Source organism: Oryx dammah, unplaced genomic scaffold (assembly GCF_014754425.2).
Source record: "Oryx dammah isolate SB20612 unplaced genomic scaffold, SCBI_Odam_1.1 HiC_scaffold_2, whole genome shotgun sequence".
Lineage (NCBI taxonomy): Eukaryota > Metazoa > Chordata > Mammalia > Artiodactyla > Bovidae > Oryx > Oryx dammah.
Genome location: NW_024070186.1, coordinates 176,610,256 through 176,629,213, shown reverse-complemented (window position 1 = coordinate 176,629,213; position 18,958 = coordinate 176,610,256). Strand labels below are relative to the sequence as shown.

General features: G+C 37.0%; 1 protein-coding gene across 1 annotated transcript in view; it reads right to left on the bottom strand.

Annotated features, from left to right (window-relative positions):
• The window catches only part of LOC120882554 (ATP-binding cassette sub-family A member 3-like), a 208,714-nt gene that overhangs the window by 44,276 nt on the left and 145,480 nt on the right, over positions 1-18,958 (bottom strand). Inside the window, exons 20-23 of the mRNA XM_040266571.1 lie at positions 15,896-16,142; positions 15,542-15,746; positions 10,925-11,144; positions 6,122-6,286 (exon numbers count right to left, since the gene is read on the bottom strand). Coding sequence (XP_040122505.1) covers positions 6,122-6,286; positions 10,925-11,144; positions 15,542-15,746; positions 15,896-16,142 — 837 coding nt within the window. The remainder of the gene's footprint in view (positions 1-6,121; positions 6,287-10,924; positions 11,145-15,541; positions 15,747-15,895; positions 16,143-18,958) is intronic.

Sequence of the window (18,958 nt, the reverse complement as noted above, 5' to 3'; positions counted from 1 at the left end):
TACTGTACTGAACTGAACTGTACAGAATATGGATCCACCCGTTTTTCCCTTTTCTGGCAATACACTTACTAGCATATATTAAATGGTGTATTTTTGCCCAATAATATATGATGCCATTTCCTTTATACATCAAAATTCCATACATGCCTTGGCATATTTGAGGGCTCCCTTTTAATCTAATTGTCCATTTACTTCTATCTCTATATGTCTTACAAGTCATTATGTTACAAATATTTACATTTCAGATCTTAGGGAATTAAACCAATACCTGAGAAGGCACCTATCAAGAAAATATCAAGTCCTGTTTTAAAAGTAAATTTTACTAAATATTGAGCAAAGAGATGTTTTACATTAGCTAGTTTGCTGAATAAAAAACTAGAAAATACTCCACAGTTCATTATCTGTATAAACTCCATATACAGTGCAAACATGCACACTACGTAAAAACAAAATAGCAGGTCAATCTTTCTCATAAACATGGATTAAAAAACTCATAGGACTATTCATCTACTTCAGTGATGAATAATCTTGCATTTTAAAAGCTTATGGAAAACTCAATTTGAAATGGTTAAAAACTGTCAAGTATTATAAGCTGGTATTTAAGATGCTTATAAATACTGTTTATGTTTTTAATTTTATAAAATAAAGATAAAAAACACATGAAATATTAACAAATGGAATAGACAGATACACAGACAATTGTGTTTATTTAAGGAATGCAAAGTGTTTAATATTTTAAAAATATATTAATATAGTTGTATGGCTTCCCTCAAAGCTCAGTCGGTTAAGAATCTGCCTGCGATGCAGAAGACCCAGGTTTGATTCCTAGGTCAGGAAGATCCCTTGGAGAAGGAAATGGCAACCCACTCCAGTATTCTTGCCTGGAGAATCCCATGGACAGAGGAACCTGGCAGGCTACAATTCATGGGGTCGCAAGAGTTGGACATGACTTAGCCACTAAATCACCACCACCATCACATTGATACACTAATGGCCAAAGCCACATGGTGATCTCATATAGTCATAAAACATATTTAAAATAAAATGTCTCATACATAGCACTCTCTAACCTAAAAAAGGAACATAAATATTCAAGCATCATGTTCCACAGTGAAATTACTGAGGTGTAGAGCCAACAAGTTGCAGAGCCAGGATTCAACTCAGGCCATATGACTCCAGGCCATCCTTTTACTATACTGCCTTTATACAAACATCATAGTAAATTAGTGAGAGATCAACAACACTAGTTACAACGAGGGCTTCCTTGGTGGCTCAGTGGTAAAGAATCTGATTGCTAAAGCAGGAAACACAGGTTTAGTCCTTGGATCAGGAAGATCCCCTGCAGAAGGAAATGGCAGCACACTCCATTATTCTTGCCTGGGTAACACCATGGACAGAGGACCCTGGAGGGCTACAGTCCATGGGATCACAAAAGAGTCAGACAGGACTTAGTGACTAAAGAACAACAATAATGAGATCACCATGTTTATGGTCATAAAGAAAACCTTAATAAATAGCTCCAGTATAGTTAAATGCCAAATACTGCGACCATATGCAATAAGACTAAGTAAAGCAAAAGCAAATTATAAACAGAATATCTGAAATTGACAAAGTAGAAAACTTAAACCTTAAACCAAAATATTTAATTACATATAAATAACTTAATTATATATATATATCTTGATATATATCTGTATCAACCCAATACAGTATTCTTACCTGGAGAATCCTATGGACATAGGACCCCAAGCTACAGTCCCTGGGGTTGCAAAGAGTTGGACATGGCTGAGTGACTGAACTGATTTGAAGTGACTTAGGACTCATATGGTCCAAACAAGCCTCCATTCTATTCTTTAAACATATAAGATCCTTCCCTGATTTGAGGCTTTTCTCTTGGTCTTCCATCAATGTGAAATATTATTCCTCTCATTCTTCACTGGGTAGATCAGTCTCATTCTTTTAGTCATCTAATCACACTCTGCAGTAATGACCTCCGTAAGTATTCTATCTGAAGTGACGTAAGTTACTAACTACCTCATTTATTTCTCTTACTGTCTTACTTCAAACTGTAACTATTGTGTCTATTTACTTACTTTCAAAATTTTTTCCCACTTGCCACAACTGACATTATAAACTCCATGAAACCAGGGCCCTTGTCTATCTTCTTCTATAGACAAGTGTAGGAAGTAGAGCAGTCATAGAGTAAGAGTTCAAGAAAGAGAGAACAGAAGGGATCAGGAAAAGTGATAATAAGTGAAATTATAGATGTCTTCCTACCACTAAATGAAGACAAGAGCCTTTGGGTTGAAATTGCTATCAAATGATAAACAGAATATAGAGGAGAAAAATCTAAGTCTAGACAGCTCATCAGAGAAGGCCATGGCACCCTACTCCAGTACTCTTGCCTGGAAAATCCCATGGACAGAGGAGCCTGGTGGGCTGCAGTCCATGGGGTCGCTAAGAGTCTGACACGACTGAGTGACTTTCCTTTCACTTTTCACTTTCATGCGTTGGAGAAGGAAATGGTAAGCCACTCCAGTGTTCTTGCCTGGAGAATCCCAGGGACGGTGGAGCCTGATGAGCTGCCATCTATGGGGTTGCACAGAGTTGGACACAACTGAAGCGACTTAGCAGCAGCAGCAGCAGCAGCAGCAGACAGCTCATGGAAAAATTTCACAACACTAAGGACAACAATTTTTGGAAGACAGAAGTTTTTAGAGTAATAAAGAGGCTATCTGCAAAGAAATCAAAATCAGATTAACCTGAGTCCTCTTAACCAGTATAGTTTAACATCACAAAATAAACTTAATACACCATATTAAAAGAATAAATGACAAAATCCCCACATGATCTCAAAGACACAGAAAAAGAATTTAATCTCATTCATTACAAAAATTGTCAATGAACTTGGAATAGAATGGAACTTCCTCAAACCAATAAAGAGGAACTATAAAAACACTCATAGCTAAAAATCATATTTAATGGAGAATAACTGAATACCTTCCTCTTAAGCCTGGGAATAAGCAAAGGTGTTTACTGCCATGGCTACTATTCAGTACAGTACTGGTAATTCTAGTCAGTGAAATGAAATAAAAATGTTTAAGAAAAAAGAAATCTTGATTTTGAAAAGAAGAGTATTCACAAACAACATAATATTGCAAATAGAAAATCTTAAGAAATCCACATAAAAACTATTGAAATGCATAAATGAGTTAAGTTCATAGGATAGAAAATAAAAAAATCATATAAGTTCATAGTATATAATATACAAAAAGTCACTGGATCTCTATACCTTAGCAATGAACAGAAGAAAATGAACATATCCCATTTTCAATAGTAGCAAAAACATCTTAGAAATAAATTTAGCAGAGAAATGCAAGACCTGTAAACTGAAAGCTATACAGCATTGCTGAGGGAAATGAAAGATCTAAATAAACAGACAGCCATTCTTTTTCATGGATTGTACGGCTCAATATTTTTAAGATGACTAATTTTCCCGAATTGATTAGTAGTATCAATGCAATATCTATTCAAATTCCAGGAGTCTTTTTTTTCCCCCAGTAAATGACATGCCAATACCAAAAATTTGTAGAGAAACCCACAGGATCCACAAGAATCAAAACAGTGTTAAAAAGATCAAAGATGGGGACTTCCCTGGTGGCCTAGTGGTTGAGTCCACCTTCCAAAGCAAGAGACATGGGTTTGATTCATGGTTGGGGAACTAAGATCCCACCTGCCATGGAGCAACTAAGCCTATGTGCCTCAACTAGAGAGAAGCCTGTGCTCCACAACAAAGATCCTGCACGCTGCAACAGAAGATCCCACATGCCTCAACTAAGACTCAACGCAGACAAAATAAATGATTAAATTTAAAAAAGACCAAGGATGGAGGATTATATTTCTCAATTTAAAACTTACTAAAATGCAAAAGTAACCAGAATAGTGTGGTACTGGTATAGGATAGAAATACCAATCAAAGGAACAGAATTTATACTCCAGAAATAACTCAGGTGAATTCATTTTTTAAAAAAGTGTTACTTTGATGGGGAAATAATATCCTTTTTGACAAACTGTTCTGGGACAAATCACGTTGTAACCTGAATATAGACCTAGTCATGTAGAAGGCATGGAGAAAATCTTCTTGACCCTGGTTTAGGTAGACTTTTAAAATATGATATAAAAAAATACCATCAATAGAAGAAAATGTGGATAAACTGGATTCCATCAACATCTAAAACTTTCAAACTTCAAAAGACACCATTAACAACTTGTGTCAAAACAAATGTCCATCAACTAATGAACAGATAAAAAATGTGGTATATCAATACAATGGAATACTGAATAGCAACAGTGAAGAATACTGATATGCTATAACCTGGATAAACCTCAAAAACAGTATCATAAATGAAAGAACAAAGACACAAAATAATTCTAATGATATAAATTAATATATAATGATATAAGTATATGAAATATTCAGAAATGCCAGATATTTTCAAGCAGTAGGTTTATTAGTGGATGTTGGGCTGGACGTGGAAATGAGGCTTGACTATAAATAGACATGTCAGATCTTTTTCAGATGATGGAAATATTCTAATATTAGACTGTGGTAATGATTACACAACTTTATAAACTTTTTAAAAGCAATGAATATGAAATTAATTAATGAATTAAATCTGATGACTGGTAAGTAAATAATAGCTCAATAGAGCTGTTTTTAAAAAGCAGAGAGATGAATTTATAGTGCAAATATGATACAAACTAAAATGTGACATAATTTCTGTTATTCAGAAATTGTAAGAAAACATAATCAATTTGTCTTTGTTGTTGTTTTTCAGTAGCTAAGTCAAGTCTGACTCTTTGTGACTCCCTGGACTAGAGCATGCCAGGCTTCTGTCTTTCACTGTCTCCTGGAGTTTGCTCAAACTCATGTTCATTGAGTCAATGATGCCATCCAACCATCTTATCCTCTATTGTCCCTTTCTCCTCCTGCCCTCAATCTTTCCCAGCATCAGGGTCTTTCCCAATGAGTTGGCTCCTCGCATTAGATGACAAAGCATTGGAGCGTTGAGCTTCAGCATCAATCCTTCTGATGAATATTCAGGGTTGATTTGCTTTAGGAGTGACTGGTTTGATCTCCTTGCAATCCAAGAGACTCTCAAGAGTATTCTCTAGCATCACAATTCGAAAACATCAGTTCTTTGGCCCTCAGCCTTCTTTATGGTCCAACTCTCACATCCATATATGATTACTGGAAAAACCATAGTTTTGACCCTACGGACCTTTGTTGGAAAAGTAATGTCTCTACTTTTTAATACACTGTCCAGCGTTGCCACAGCTTTCCTTCCAAGGAGCAAGCATCTTTTAATTTCATGACTGCAGTCACTGTCCACAGTGATTTTAATAATTATATTTAATCTTGCACTGATTTAGTAAAATACCATTACATTTCCCTTTTTGTGGTTGCATATACGTTATTTGGTTCCAGAACAAACTGCATACACACACAGTAAACAAACTTACAAACAGGAAATATGCTAATTACTTCTCAATTTTTAGAGTAAATAGTAAATGGACTCATTATTTGTCAGTTCTTAGAATCAATCTGAATATGAAATCAGCCTAAAGTATGGAAAATTTAATATAATGCTTTTATTTTTTTCCTGATTTTGATCTGGCTGTGCATTTACCTTTATCTTGATACTTAAAACCTAGAGTTCCAAGGAACTATTTAATCTTCAGTTTAAGTAAAGCATTCAGTTTCCTCATTATAAGATTAGGATAATAGTAGCTAACTTGTAGGGTACTGCAAAGATTCAACATAATGTATGTAAAGCTCCTTTTACATCATAGGTGAGTAGTAACTCATTCTAAGTTACATCTGGGAATGGCTTCATGAAATTTATTGGGGATTTTATTTTGAGGCTTCATTTTTTCCGCTCCCCCCCCCCACCCACACACACAGTGAAAATTACTTTGGTACAAAAACACACTCAAATCAGCAAGTCTTACTGTCTCTGTTGAAAGAAGGACAGGTTTTTCTTTAATCTTCTACAATCCAGGCTTGAATGTGGAAATCGAGAAAGATTTTTAAGGACTTGGGGGAACAGCATATACTCACATGAATCACTGCAGTCCACATAGATGTTTTGAAATTGCTCGGCACACAGTTTTTTCACCTCATAGTCATCAAAGAATTTGCTGATACTCATTGCAAAGTTGTAACTAGGAAGCACCATTAATACATTATTCATTAAGGTTCTTGTGAAATGAGTAATGTCATCATCTATGATTAAAAAGATGATAAATTAGCTTTCAGTTAGAAAGCAGTGACCCTCCCATAACAACAAACTTTCCCAAGATGATCAGACGATTAACAGTCTAGCAGATCATCTTTGAGAAAACACTAGTTACTAAGTCATGAAGCTTCATCATTTTCATAGTTTGTAGTATAGATTTGTCAGTTACAGATATTAAAAGCAGACTTTTGGTAACAGTATTTCCCTAGGGTCTGTCTTCCACCATCTTTATGGGTGGGTCTGCTATTAAAATCCCTACCTTGGCTTAGCCTTCAGTCAGTTCAGTTCAGTCACTCAGTCGCGTCCGACTCTTTGCGACCCCATGAATTGCAGCACGCCAGGCCTCCCTGTCCTTCACCAACTCCCGGAGTTCACTCAAACTCACGTCCATTGAGTCGGTGATGCCATCCAGCCATCTCATCCTCTGTCGTCCCCTTCTCCTCCTGTCCCCAATCCCTCCCAGCATCAGAGTCTTTTCCAATGAGTCAACTCTTCACATGAGGTGACCAAAATACTGGAATTTCAGCTTTAGCATCATTCCTTCCAAAGAACACCCAGGGCTGATCTCCTTTAGAATGGACTGGTTGGATCTCCTTGCCGTCCAAGGGACTCTCAAGAGTCTTCTCCAACACCACAGTTCAAAAGCATCAATTCTTCAGCGCTCAGCTTTCTTCACAGTCCAACTCTCACATCCATACATGACCACTGGAAAAACCACAGCCTTGACTAGATGGACCTTTGTTGGCAAAGTAATGTCTCTGTTTTTGAATATGCTATCTAGGTTGGTCATAACTTTCCTTCCAAGGAGTAAGCATCTTTTAATTTCACGGCTGCAGTCACCATCTGCAGTGATTTTGGAGCCCCCAAAAATAAAGTCTGACACTGTTTCCCCATTCATTTCCCATGAAATGATGGGACCAGATGCCATGATCTTTGTTTTTTGACTGTTGAGTTTGAAGCCAACTTTTTCACTCTCCTCTTTCACTTTCATCAAGAGGCTCTTTAGTTCCTCTTCACTTTCTGCCATAAGGGTGGTGTCATCTGCATGTCTGAAGTTATTAATATTTCTCCCGGCAATCTTGATTCCAGCTTGTGCTTCTTCCAGCCCAGCATTTCTCATGATGTACTCTGCATATAAGTTAAATAAGCAAGGTGAGAATATACAGCCTTGACGTACTCCTTCTCCTATTTGGAACCAGTCTGTTGTTCCATGTCCAGTTCTAACTGTTGCTTCATGACTTGCATATAGGTTTCTCAAGAGGCAGGTTAGGTGGTCTGGTAGTCCCATCTCTTTCAGAATTTTCCACAGTTTATTGTGATCCACATAGTCAAAGGCTTTGGCATAGTCAATAAAGCAGAAATAGATGTTTTTCTGGAACTCTCTTGCTTTTTCGATGATCCAGTGGATGTTGGCAATTTGATCTCTGGTTCCTCTGCCTTTTCTAAAACCAACTGGAACATCAGGAAGTTCACGATTCACATATTGCTGAAGCCTGGCTTGGAGAATTTTGAGCATTATTTTACTAGTGTGTGAGATGAGTGCAATTGTGTGTTAGTTTGAGCATTCTTTGGCATTACCTTTCTTTGGGATGGAATGACCTTTTCCAGTCCTTTGGCCACTGTTGAGTTTTCCAAATTAGCTGGCATATTGAGTGCAGCACTTTCACAGCATCATCTTTCAGGATTTGAAATAGCTCAACTGAAATTCCATCACCTTTGCTAGCTTTGTTCATAGTGATGGTTTCTAAGGCCCACTTGACTTCACATTCCAGGATGTCTGGCTCTAGGTGAGTGATCACACCATTGTGATTATCTTGGTTATGAAGATTTTTTCTGCACTGTTCTTCTGTGTATTCTTGCCACCTTTTCTTAATATCTTCTGCTTCTGTTAGTTCCATACTATTTCTGTCCTTTATTGTGCCCATCTTTGCATGAAATGTTCCCTTGGTATCTCTAATTTTCTTGAAGAGATCTCTAGTCTTTCCCATTCTGTTGTTTTCCTCTATTTCTTTGCATTGATCACTGAGGAAGGCTTTCTTATCTCTTCTTGCTATTCTCTGGAAATCTGTGTTCAGATGTTTATATCTTTCCTTTTCTCCTTTGCTTTTCACTTCTCTTCTTTTTCACAGCTATTTGTAAGGCCTTCCCAGACAGCCATTTTGCTTTTTTGCATTTCTTTCCCATGGGGATGGTCTTGATCCCTGTCTCCTTTATAATGTCATGAACCTCAGTCCATAGTTCATCAGGCACTCTATCTATCAGATCTAGTCCCTTAAATCTATTTTTCACTTCCACTGTATAATCATAAGGGATTTGATTTAGGTCATACCTGAATGGTCTAGTGGTTTTCCCTACTTTCTTCAATTTAAGTCTGAATTTGGCAATAAGGAGTTCATGATCTGAGCCATAGTCAGCTCCCAGTCTTGTTTTTGCTGACTGAGTAGGCTTCTCCATCTTTGGCTGCAAAGAATATAATTAATCTGATTTCAGTGTTGACCATCTGGTGATGTCCATGTGTAGAGTCTTCTCTTGTGTTGTTGGAAGAGGGTGTTTGCTATGACCAGTGCGTTCTCTTGGCAATATTCTATTAGCCTTTGCCCTGCTTCATTCCGTATTCCAAAGCCAAATTTGCCTGTTACTCCAGGTGTTTCTTGACTTCCTACTTTTGCATTCCAGTCCCCTATAATGAAAAAGACATCTTTTTGGAGTGTTAGTTCTAAAAGGTCTCCTAGGTCTTCAGCTTCTTCAGCATTACTGGTTGGGGCATAGACTTGGATTACTGTGATATTGAATGGTTTGCCTTGGAAATGAACAGAGATCATTCTGTTGTTTTTGTGATTGCATTAGACTTTCCCTTTGTTCCCTGTGCAGGCTGAAAAATGGAAAATCACGAGATTGTAAATATTACTTTGTTGTTGGCCTCTGTGTCCTGAAATTTCTTGAGAGATCAATGATGCGTTTAAAAAGTTTGAATAATTTTTTGTCCAACATACATTGTTATTTTAAGTAGGAGGGCAATTTGCCTTCCAGAATCCTCCATCCTTCTGGACGTGGCAGTCTCCACTGAATTTCTCATTGCCAAGTTCAACAGCCTCTTTGTCACATTTCTTTTATTTTTCACTTTGAACCAATACTCTACCCTTCTCCACTGTATTTTTTGCCCTGAGCAGAAAATTATCTGTGTAGTATAAATCAAAGGACTTCTTTGCTCTCTGGCTCTTAGTTGGCCTAAGCAAGGCCCATAGCAAGTCCTGACTGGAGAGAGGAAGGTTTCACTAGTATATTCACTTTGTGAAAATGTATCAAGCTATACATTTATGGTCTCTGTACTTTTCTGAATGCAAGTTATATTTCAATAAAAAGTAAATATGAGAAATACATTCTTGAAGAGCTCTGTGCTTACAGTCCTCTGTAGGGTGAATATAACGATAGAGTATGTTGCAATAGAATGTGGTTCCTTGACACCTTTGGGAATAATGGAATTCTACAAAGTAGAAGTCAGGTGGCAGAACTTAACTATTAGAAGCAAGGTAGGAACCATTACCACAATAAGTAACAGGGACAGTCCATAAAATTACACTCCAGGAGAAGAGTTCATTCTTAGAAACTGGAATTCATAAATCCCATAAATCCTCCTAGCAGGGAGGGCTGAGTTGATTAATACAGTTCAAAATTTCATGCTTATAGAGAAATTCAACAAGGGGATATTCTAGATGCAAACAAAACAAATCTTATTGGTGATAGTCACCATGAGCAACAGCATGTCTTTAAATTTCATAACCAGAAAAGGAAGAACCTACTCGTTATACTCTTGAAATCAGAGAAACTGGTTTAATGATGACTACATTTGTTGCCTATTTAATTGTTTCCTTCTGAAAAACACTCATTAGGAGGTTCAAGATTATGTGCTTCATTAAATTAGGAGGAGTTATACCATAGCCCACTCCAATACTCTTGCCTGGAAAATCGCATGGAGAGGAGCCTGGTAGGCTGCAGTCCATGGGGTCGCTAAGAGTCGGACACAACTGAGTGACTTCACTTTCACGCATTGGAGAAGGAAATGGCAACCCACTCCAGTGTTTTTGCCTGGAGAATCCCAGGGACAAGGGAGCCTGGTGGGCTGCCATCTATGGGGTCGCACCGAGTCGGACATGACTGAATTGACTTAGCAGCAGCAGCATACCATAGCACCTTCCACTCTCCAGTCTCACCACCTTGCTCCAAAGTGCTCTTAAGATGTTAAAACTGAAGGATCAAGTCTCAAGAACATGGTGTGTGGGGGGTGATCTTTCAAAGGACATAAAATTTGGCACAGGTGCACTGTAATCTTTTAATCTTCTTCTTTTATTTTTGTCATGAGGCTAGAATGATGCTGAATCCATCGCCTTCAGAGGGCTTAGTGTCTCTCTCGTCCTCTTGCCCACTTTCTCTTTCCCTTCCCCTCTCTCTCAACCTCTGTTTCTCACATATATGTTCAATAAGTATTTGCTGACTCCAAAGAGCACAAGTTTTCAGATTCCTGGAAAGTAAGTGTTTAGTAATGAATATTTTTATCCTCCAGCTCTTTCATCATCATTTATTTAATGCATTTTCTGGAGAAAGGAAAAATTGTGTGAAGTCCTTACCATAGAATTTCATTATGATGTGAATGACGATACTGAAAACAGTTGAAAAGTAGTTAAAGAGGGTGAGCTTGATGTAGGCAGCAGTACTACTAGAAAACAGGAGGCTTCCAAGATACATGAGAGGAACAACAGACCAACCGTACAGCATAAAGATCATCACTGTGTCCAGAAAATGGAAATCTGCAACAAATGCATCCACTCCGCAGTACATGAACACTCCCTGAGACAGAGTGCAGAGGTAAAGAGCAAGGTGAAGGACACTGTATTACAAGCTGCCAAGCCAGAAAACTTAGAAAACAGCAAGCACTGCCTTTATTAGTGCATAGATTCACTACTTAAATAATTTTACCCATTAAAAATAAGCCTGAGGTGAGCAATCTATTTTTCAATAGAGGACTTTCATGAACAGAATGACTATATTTCCTTTTTTTTTTCTTTTTGGAAGAGCATCACTTTGTAGCACTCTCATGATTAGAATTAAATTAACTGTGTCTACAGTAAGCCCAACTCTGAATTTTTCCAGAAAAAAAAGTGATCTAGTGCATAGATGATTTCTCTAAAGATTTTCTTGGGATGAAAACATGTGCATGTATGCACTCTCACCCTACCACATCACTCTGCTTGATGCCTCCCCCGCTCCCAAATTGTATGTAACTATTTTATATTGTTAAGTTAATCATGTTCCCATTATGGCTTGCAATTGTAATTAGCTTTTATTTTTTGTCTGGCTATTGATTGTGGAAACTGATAAACCTCTTTTACTATTGTGATTATGTAACTATTACTCACTTAATACCATTGTATGAATGGTCAACAGAAAAATATTAGAACTCTGTATCACCAAAACTAGGATCTACTAGAAAAACCTGTAATTACTTCTTAAAATCCAGATGCAAATCAGAATTATCTTAAAATTTTTTGAAAAATACAAATACTCAGGTATTGCTTTTTTTCTCCAGAACTCCAGATATGTTTCTAATGAGCAGTCATATTTAAAACCAACTGGACTATATGAGATCTTTTACTTTTATCTAGTTTGTTTTACTTTCTCTATTTCATATTCAGTGCTCCCATTTCATTTAGTTTATGTACTCCAGTTTCTCCACCTCTCTCTTTTTTTCCTTTGATGGTCTTTCTCAGCCTTTATCAAGTATAGTAGAAAAGCTGTTGTATATATATATATTAAAACATGTATAACATATTATATTACAATCATAATATATAAATATATTTAAAAAAGATTTTCTCTGTGGCTGCTGTAGTATTATGCAATCTCTTTGCATCACACCTCACATTTAGACTGTCTCCTTGACATCTATCTCAGGAACTCAAGGACATCCTCTTTCAATCAGTTCTTGTTCCATTTGAGAATCAGACAGGGAAGCATAAATTTAGAGTGGGCAGATTAGGAAGAAGGGAACCTCTAGAATTATTAAAGAAGATTATTTTCTAGTAACCTATAATCATTGGTAACTATAATTTCTCTAAAGATAGCAAGTTTGGCCCTTTTAAGCAATTACAAAATTATTTAGCAGGGCCACTAGTAAACAGAAAGAGTTAACTAAGAATAGCCACATTACAACACTGTGATGCTCTTGGAAGTAGTTTATACTTAAGCAATAATGTTTAAAGAAAATGCATGAAGAGGATCAGCAATCTTGGGTGAAAACCAGCTTTAGCTATAGTTGGTTTTCCCCTAATCCAAGTAAGAGAAGTAAAAAGAGTATAGTCAGCAGGAAACCACAGGTAACCTACAAGCAGCTTCATTCCAAGGCTTATAATGTTTAGGGATGTCTTAAATTCGAACTATTCCAAAGAAAATTTAAATTTCTACTTGGAAATATGAAGACATACCCTACTTTTAGATAGAATCTGACCCAACATAGTAAGAAAGAAAATTCTCCCCAAATTACTCTGCATAAAAATAGCAACAGGATTTAAAAAATTAGATAAGCTGATTTTACAGATTACATGTAAACAAACAAAACATATCAAGATAGCCAGGAAATTCTACAGAAGAAGGTTAATGAGGGAAGTGAGGAAGGTCAATCCATAAAAATAATTAAATATATTATAAAACTGCCATAGTTAAAACAGATTTGTAGTGGCATATTATAGACACATCAATGCAATATAGTAAACAATACAAAGTGAGAGTGAGAGTGAAAGTCGCTCAGTTGTGTGTCTGACTCTTTGCGACCTGATGGATTATACAGCCCATGGAATTCTCCAGGCCAGAATACTGGAGAGGGTAACCTTTCCCTTTTCCAGGGGGCCTTCCCAACCTAGGGATTGAACCCAGAACTCCTGCGTTGCAGGCGGATTCTTTACCAGCTGAGCCACAAGGAAAGCCAGCCCTAAGATACTTAATACTGTTAAATTATAGGATCTTGCCTCCTCTTGTTGGGTCCAAGGACAAATCTAGCTGGTGGCATTTTACAGAACCAGAGCAGAGCGAGGGAGTGTCTCATTTAAAACAACAAAGGGATAACCAAGTCAGATAAATAAGCAAAGCTGAGAACCTATGGAGAACTCTATCTGAGAACCACGAAAGGGAATTTGGGAGGGGGAGAGCAAGATAGAAAGAGAAGAGGAGAGAGAAAGAGAGAGAGAGAGAAACACACACACACACAGAGAACAAGTACTACCAGGCAAAAAGGATACAGAAGATATAAAGTGAAGTATGATGCTAAGACAGAGAGAACTACAAATATGAGAGTGGAAATAAGTTTAAAGTATGTTATTCAGGATGACTTTGAATATATAAATTACAATACACTGAAGTAAGGCTAACCAGGGTTCTGAAATTGTACTAGCTGGGTGAAATTGGGTAAGTAAATTAGATCTGTGAGTCTTAATTTCCTTGACTGTAAACATGGTGAATTAAAATCACTTCAGACTTGAATGTTTTTGAATGATATAACACACACACACACACACACACACACACAAAACATATGGCAAATAACGTCTCATGAGCCATAAATGGCAATATTGCTATAAGTATTAATAATGGATAGTCTTATTTATAGATATATTAACCAGAAAATGACAGCTAGGTGTGCTAGTCAAGTTTAAAGAACCAGAGAAAGAATGGATCCTTGGCATGGAGATGAAAATATGCAGGGGTTTTTTCTTATTGATTTCAATACTGCATTACATAGAGGGGAGATAGTAAAGAGATTGTGCTTAGATCAACTCCCCTATTCTTGTGGCAAAAGATGAGAATTGTGGCCCTCAAAAAGGATGGTGGTCTTCCCTAGTTATGCTAGCTGGCTAGTTAGCTGTGAGAAGAAATCAGCACTGAGAACACCAGCCAGAGTCTTGCACTGTGACAAGTGCTGCTCTGCTCTTTCAATTTTGGGGCATCGCTATACATACTATTTGCTTACCACTACCATCTATGCCTCAACTGTTCCAGCCTCTGGTCCTTGCTGAGGAGCTGTTATACCTGGTGGGATGCAGCTCTCCTTCATACTTAAGCCTAGGGCTCCAAACTGATCAAAAGTTTCTCCTTTTTCCTCAGAAAACTAATTTTACCTTTCCATGGTATATATAGTTTGAATTAGGACTTGTTAGCTCATCTTTTATAGTAGAATTAGCCACCTATTTTACATGTCCTTTGCTGAGCAGTGAACTATTTGAGGGCTGAGACATTGTCTTACTCATATTTAAGTCCACCAAATCTCTTGTAGCCACTCGCTATGGTGGCTCAGATAATAAACCATCTGCCTGCAGTGCAAGAGGCCCGGGTTCAGTCCTTGGGTAGGGAAGATCTCCTGGGGGAGAAAAGGGCAACGCACTCCAGTATCTTGTCTGCAGAATTCCATGGACAGAGGAGCCTAGTGAGCTATAGTCCATAGGGTCAGAAAGAGTCAGACACAACTGAGTGACTAACACTTTCACTTTCTTTTATGACTTTTGTACATAAAAAAAAAAACCTTACCTCCTTTACTCATGTGTCTATCCCTTTAGTAACTATACAACTTCACATCTACCTCACCTTCAGATATGCATACAAAGTAAAAGACATTGCCAAGTTCACTAATGAGAAAATCATTAACTTAAAGGACACTGTAACATCCTTACATGCTTGCTCTTTAGTCTCAATATCTAAAATTGGGTGTCTGAGTCCAAGTTAGTTTTGCTTTGCAGATCTAGCCATTTTGGATTTGCAGCATGAATGGGAGACTTTGAATAGTAACGGAAACCCTCGCTTAAGTCATGATTCTAAATTGTGTGCTACAGTCCAGTTTTACCAGAGAGCTCAGCATTGGGAATTAGTGGCAGTGACTTATCTATATGATTAGTGAGGGACAAATTACAAGTAATAGCTCTTTTCCCTTTAGTTTTGGGCCCTGGGCATTATGCTGAGCAATTACATGGGAAGCCAATTCAAGAGAGACTTTTCAAAGAAAAGTATTTTTTTCCAGTTGAAAGAACATGAGGTAGTACATTTCCATAATGAGGTTTTCACAATATATTCTCTGGCATAATAAGCCAAAGTAGTTTCAAATATCTTTAAATTTTATTTCAGGATACAATTAGTTGAATAGAAATTTCCTATCGGAGACATTAAAAAAAATGAGCCTTTGTACAAATTCAGCTGACACTCACCAGTAGGAAGCAGCAGGTAATGAAGAAGTAGATGAGATCCCAGAGCAAAGCAGAGAGCCAGTAAGTCAGTAAATAGACTCCACTCACAAACTGGATGTGCTTTGCTTTGGTGGCTCTCTCAGTCACTGTCTGAAGGCAAAAACTACCAATCACAACAGCCAGGCCAAAAGTCAAACATAATACTACTTGTAATCCACTTGTAGGCCTATGGAAAATGAAATAAAAGATGGAATAAATAATGAAATAAAAGTATAAAATGCTAATTTCAGTAGTTATTTTCAAATATACATTGCCACTTAACAAGGCTATATATCAAGGCTCAATTCCAGTAAAAGGAAAGTCAGTCATACATACACTATGTTAGAACCATAACGAGGGAGAGGCTGAGGCTTGTTGGAGACTTTAATGGAAGCATTGGGGCCAGAAAGTGACATGAAAAGAACATTGTCGAACACCGCTAGGGATGTTGCAGCTGAATGGTATGCCTCATTATTGAAAAAAACAGTAAATACTGTATTGTTTTTCTCAACCTCAATGGAAAATGCAGTCATGGAGAAGTCACGATACTCTTTACTTTCCTTTATGTGGTTCATTACATTGCCTAGAATAAATAAAGAAATTGATTAGTCAGTATGTGATAAGTCACCTACTACTTATGTCAAAGTGGAAAGACCAAAACTTTTTCCCATTGTCTCTTCCCTTTCCAATTCCTACAATGACTACTTCAAACCTCAAGAATTCTGCACTTCAGTAATCCCTACTATAAGTTTACAACTTGAAAAAAACAATAAACTACTAGGAATTTCTTGCTCTATTTTTGTCTAAAATAAGCATAGTTTTTTTTTTTTTTCAAAATTGTTTCGGTTCTTCTAGGTCATTTACATTTCCTCATACATTTGAGGATTGACTTGTCCATTTCAGCAAAAAAGTCTGCTGAAATTTTGATAGGAACTGGATTGACTGTATAGATCCATTTGGGGAAATTTTCTATCTTAATGATATTCAGTATTCCAATCCATGATATGGAATATCCCTTCATGTATCTAGAGCTTTAATTTTCCTCAGAAGTATTTATAACTTTCAGTGTACAAGTCTTGCACCTCTTCTGACATTTATTTGTATGTACATTATTCTTTTTGATGCTGTTAAGTGAGTTTTGGTAATCTGTGTCCTCACCCCACCCCTTTAATCTTTCATCTAAGTTAGATTTAAAAAATTCCAGTCTGAAAAACCTCTGCCTTCTGATTGGATTGTTTAATGCATTTATATTTAATATAATTACTGATATTCTAGTATTTATAACTGACATTTTGCTTTGTGTTTTCTATATGTCTTATCTCCTTTTTGTTCTTCTATTATGCAAATATGCATTTTGTGTTAAATCTATATTTTATAGTGTACCAATTGTTGGTATCAATAATATACAGACCACTGTCAGCAAAGTGATGTCACTGCTTTTTAATATGCTGTCTAGGTTTATCATAGCTTTCCTTCCAAGGAGCAAACGTCTTTTAATTTCAAGGCTGCAGTCACCATCCACAGTGACTTTGGAGCCCAAGAAAATAAAATATGTCACTGCTTCCACTTTTTCTGTTTTTTGTTTTACTATTTCACTTTTCCTATTTGCCATGAAGTGATGAGAGAGATGCCATGATCATATTTTTTTGAATGTTGAATTCAAGCCAGTTTTTTTCATTCTCCTGTTTTACCCTCTTCAAGAGGTTCTTTAGCACCTCTCAGTTTCTACCAGTAGAGTGGTATCATCTACATATCTGAGGTTGTTGATATTTCTCCTAGCAATCCTGATTCCAGCTTGTGATTCAGCCAGCTTGGCATTTCACATGGTGTATTCTGTATAGAAGAAAATAAGCAGGGTGACAATATACAGTCCTAACGTACTCCTTTCCCAGTGTGAACCAGTCAGTTGTTCTATCTCCGGTTCTAACTGTTACTTCTCGACCTGCATACAGGTTTCTTAGGAGACAAGTAAGGTGGTCTGGTACTCCAGTCTCTTTAAGAATTTTCCAAAGTCTGTTGTGATCCACATAGTCAATGAACCAGAAGTAGATGTTTTTCTGGAATTCCCTTGCTTTCTCTCTGATCAAACGAATGTTGGCAATTTGGTCTCTGGTTCCTCTGCCATTTCTAAACCCAGCTTGTTCACCTGGAAGTTCTTGGTTCATGTACTGCTGAAGCCTAGCTTAAAGCATTACCTAGCTTTGAGGATTACCTTGGTCTCATGTGAGATGAGTGCAATTTTGTGGTAGTTTGAACATTCTTTGACATTGTTCTTCTTTGGGATTGGAATGAAAGCTGATGGTTTCCAGTCCTGTGGCCACTGCTGATTTTTCTAAATTTGTTGACATATTGAGTGTAGTGTTTCAACCGCATCATCTTTTAGGATTTGAAATAGCTCAGCTGGAATTCCATCACCTCCACTAACTTTGTTTGTAGTAATTCTTCCTAAGGTCACTTGACTTCACACTCCAAGATATCTGGCTCTAGGGGAGTGACCACACCATCGTGGTTATCCGGGTCATTAAGATCTTTTTTGTATAGTTCTTTTGTGTACTCTTGTCACCTCTTTTTAGTCTCTTCTGCTTCTGTTCGATTCTTACCATTTCTGTCCTTTATCATGACCATCTTTGCATGAAATATTCCCTTGATATCTCCAATTTTCTTGAAGAGATCTATAGTCTTTCCCATTCTGTTGTTTTCCTTTATTTCTTTGCATTGTTCATATAAGAAAACCTTTTTATTTCTCCTTGCTATTCTCTGGAACTCTTCATTCAGTTGAGTTATTTTTCCCATTCTCCCTTGCCTTTCACGTCTCTTCTTTCCTTTCCTCAGCTATTTGTAAAGCCTCCTCAATCAACCACTTTGACTTCTTGCATTTCTTTTCCTTTGGGATGGTTTTGATCACTGCCTCACGTACAATGTTATGAACCTCCAGCCATAGTTCTTTAGGCACTCTGTCTACCAGATCTAATCCCTTAAATCGAATTCATCACCTTCAGTGTGTAATCACAATGGATTTGATTTAGATCATACCTGAATGACTTAGTGGTTTTTCCTACCTTCTTCAATTTAAGTCTGAATTTTGCAGTAAGAAGCTCGTGGTCTGAGCCACAGTCAGCTCTAGGTCTTATTGCTGACTGTACAGAGCACCTCCGACTTCCACTGCAATATGTTGTTTTGTGGTGTTTGGTTTTGAGCCTTCTGAAAAGAATATAAAAATTTAAGTAGTCTTTTTATTATTTTTTGCCAATTCAACACTCTACTTCTAATATTAATCCATGCTGTTTTGGGTAAATTTTATGTTTTTTTTTTTTTTATTACTATATGATATGTCATCATGTGAATATATCCAAATTTAAAAATTTTCTTTTTAATGACCTTTTTTTAGTTAATATTATT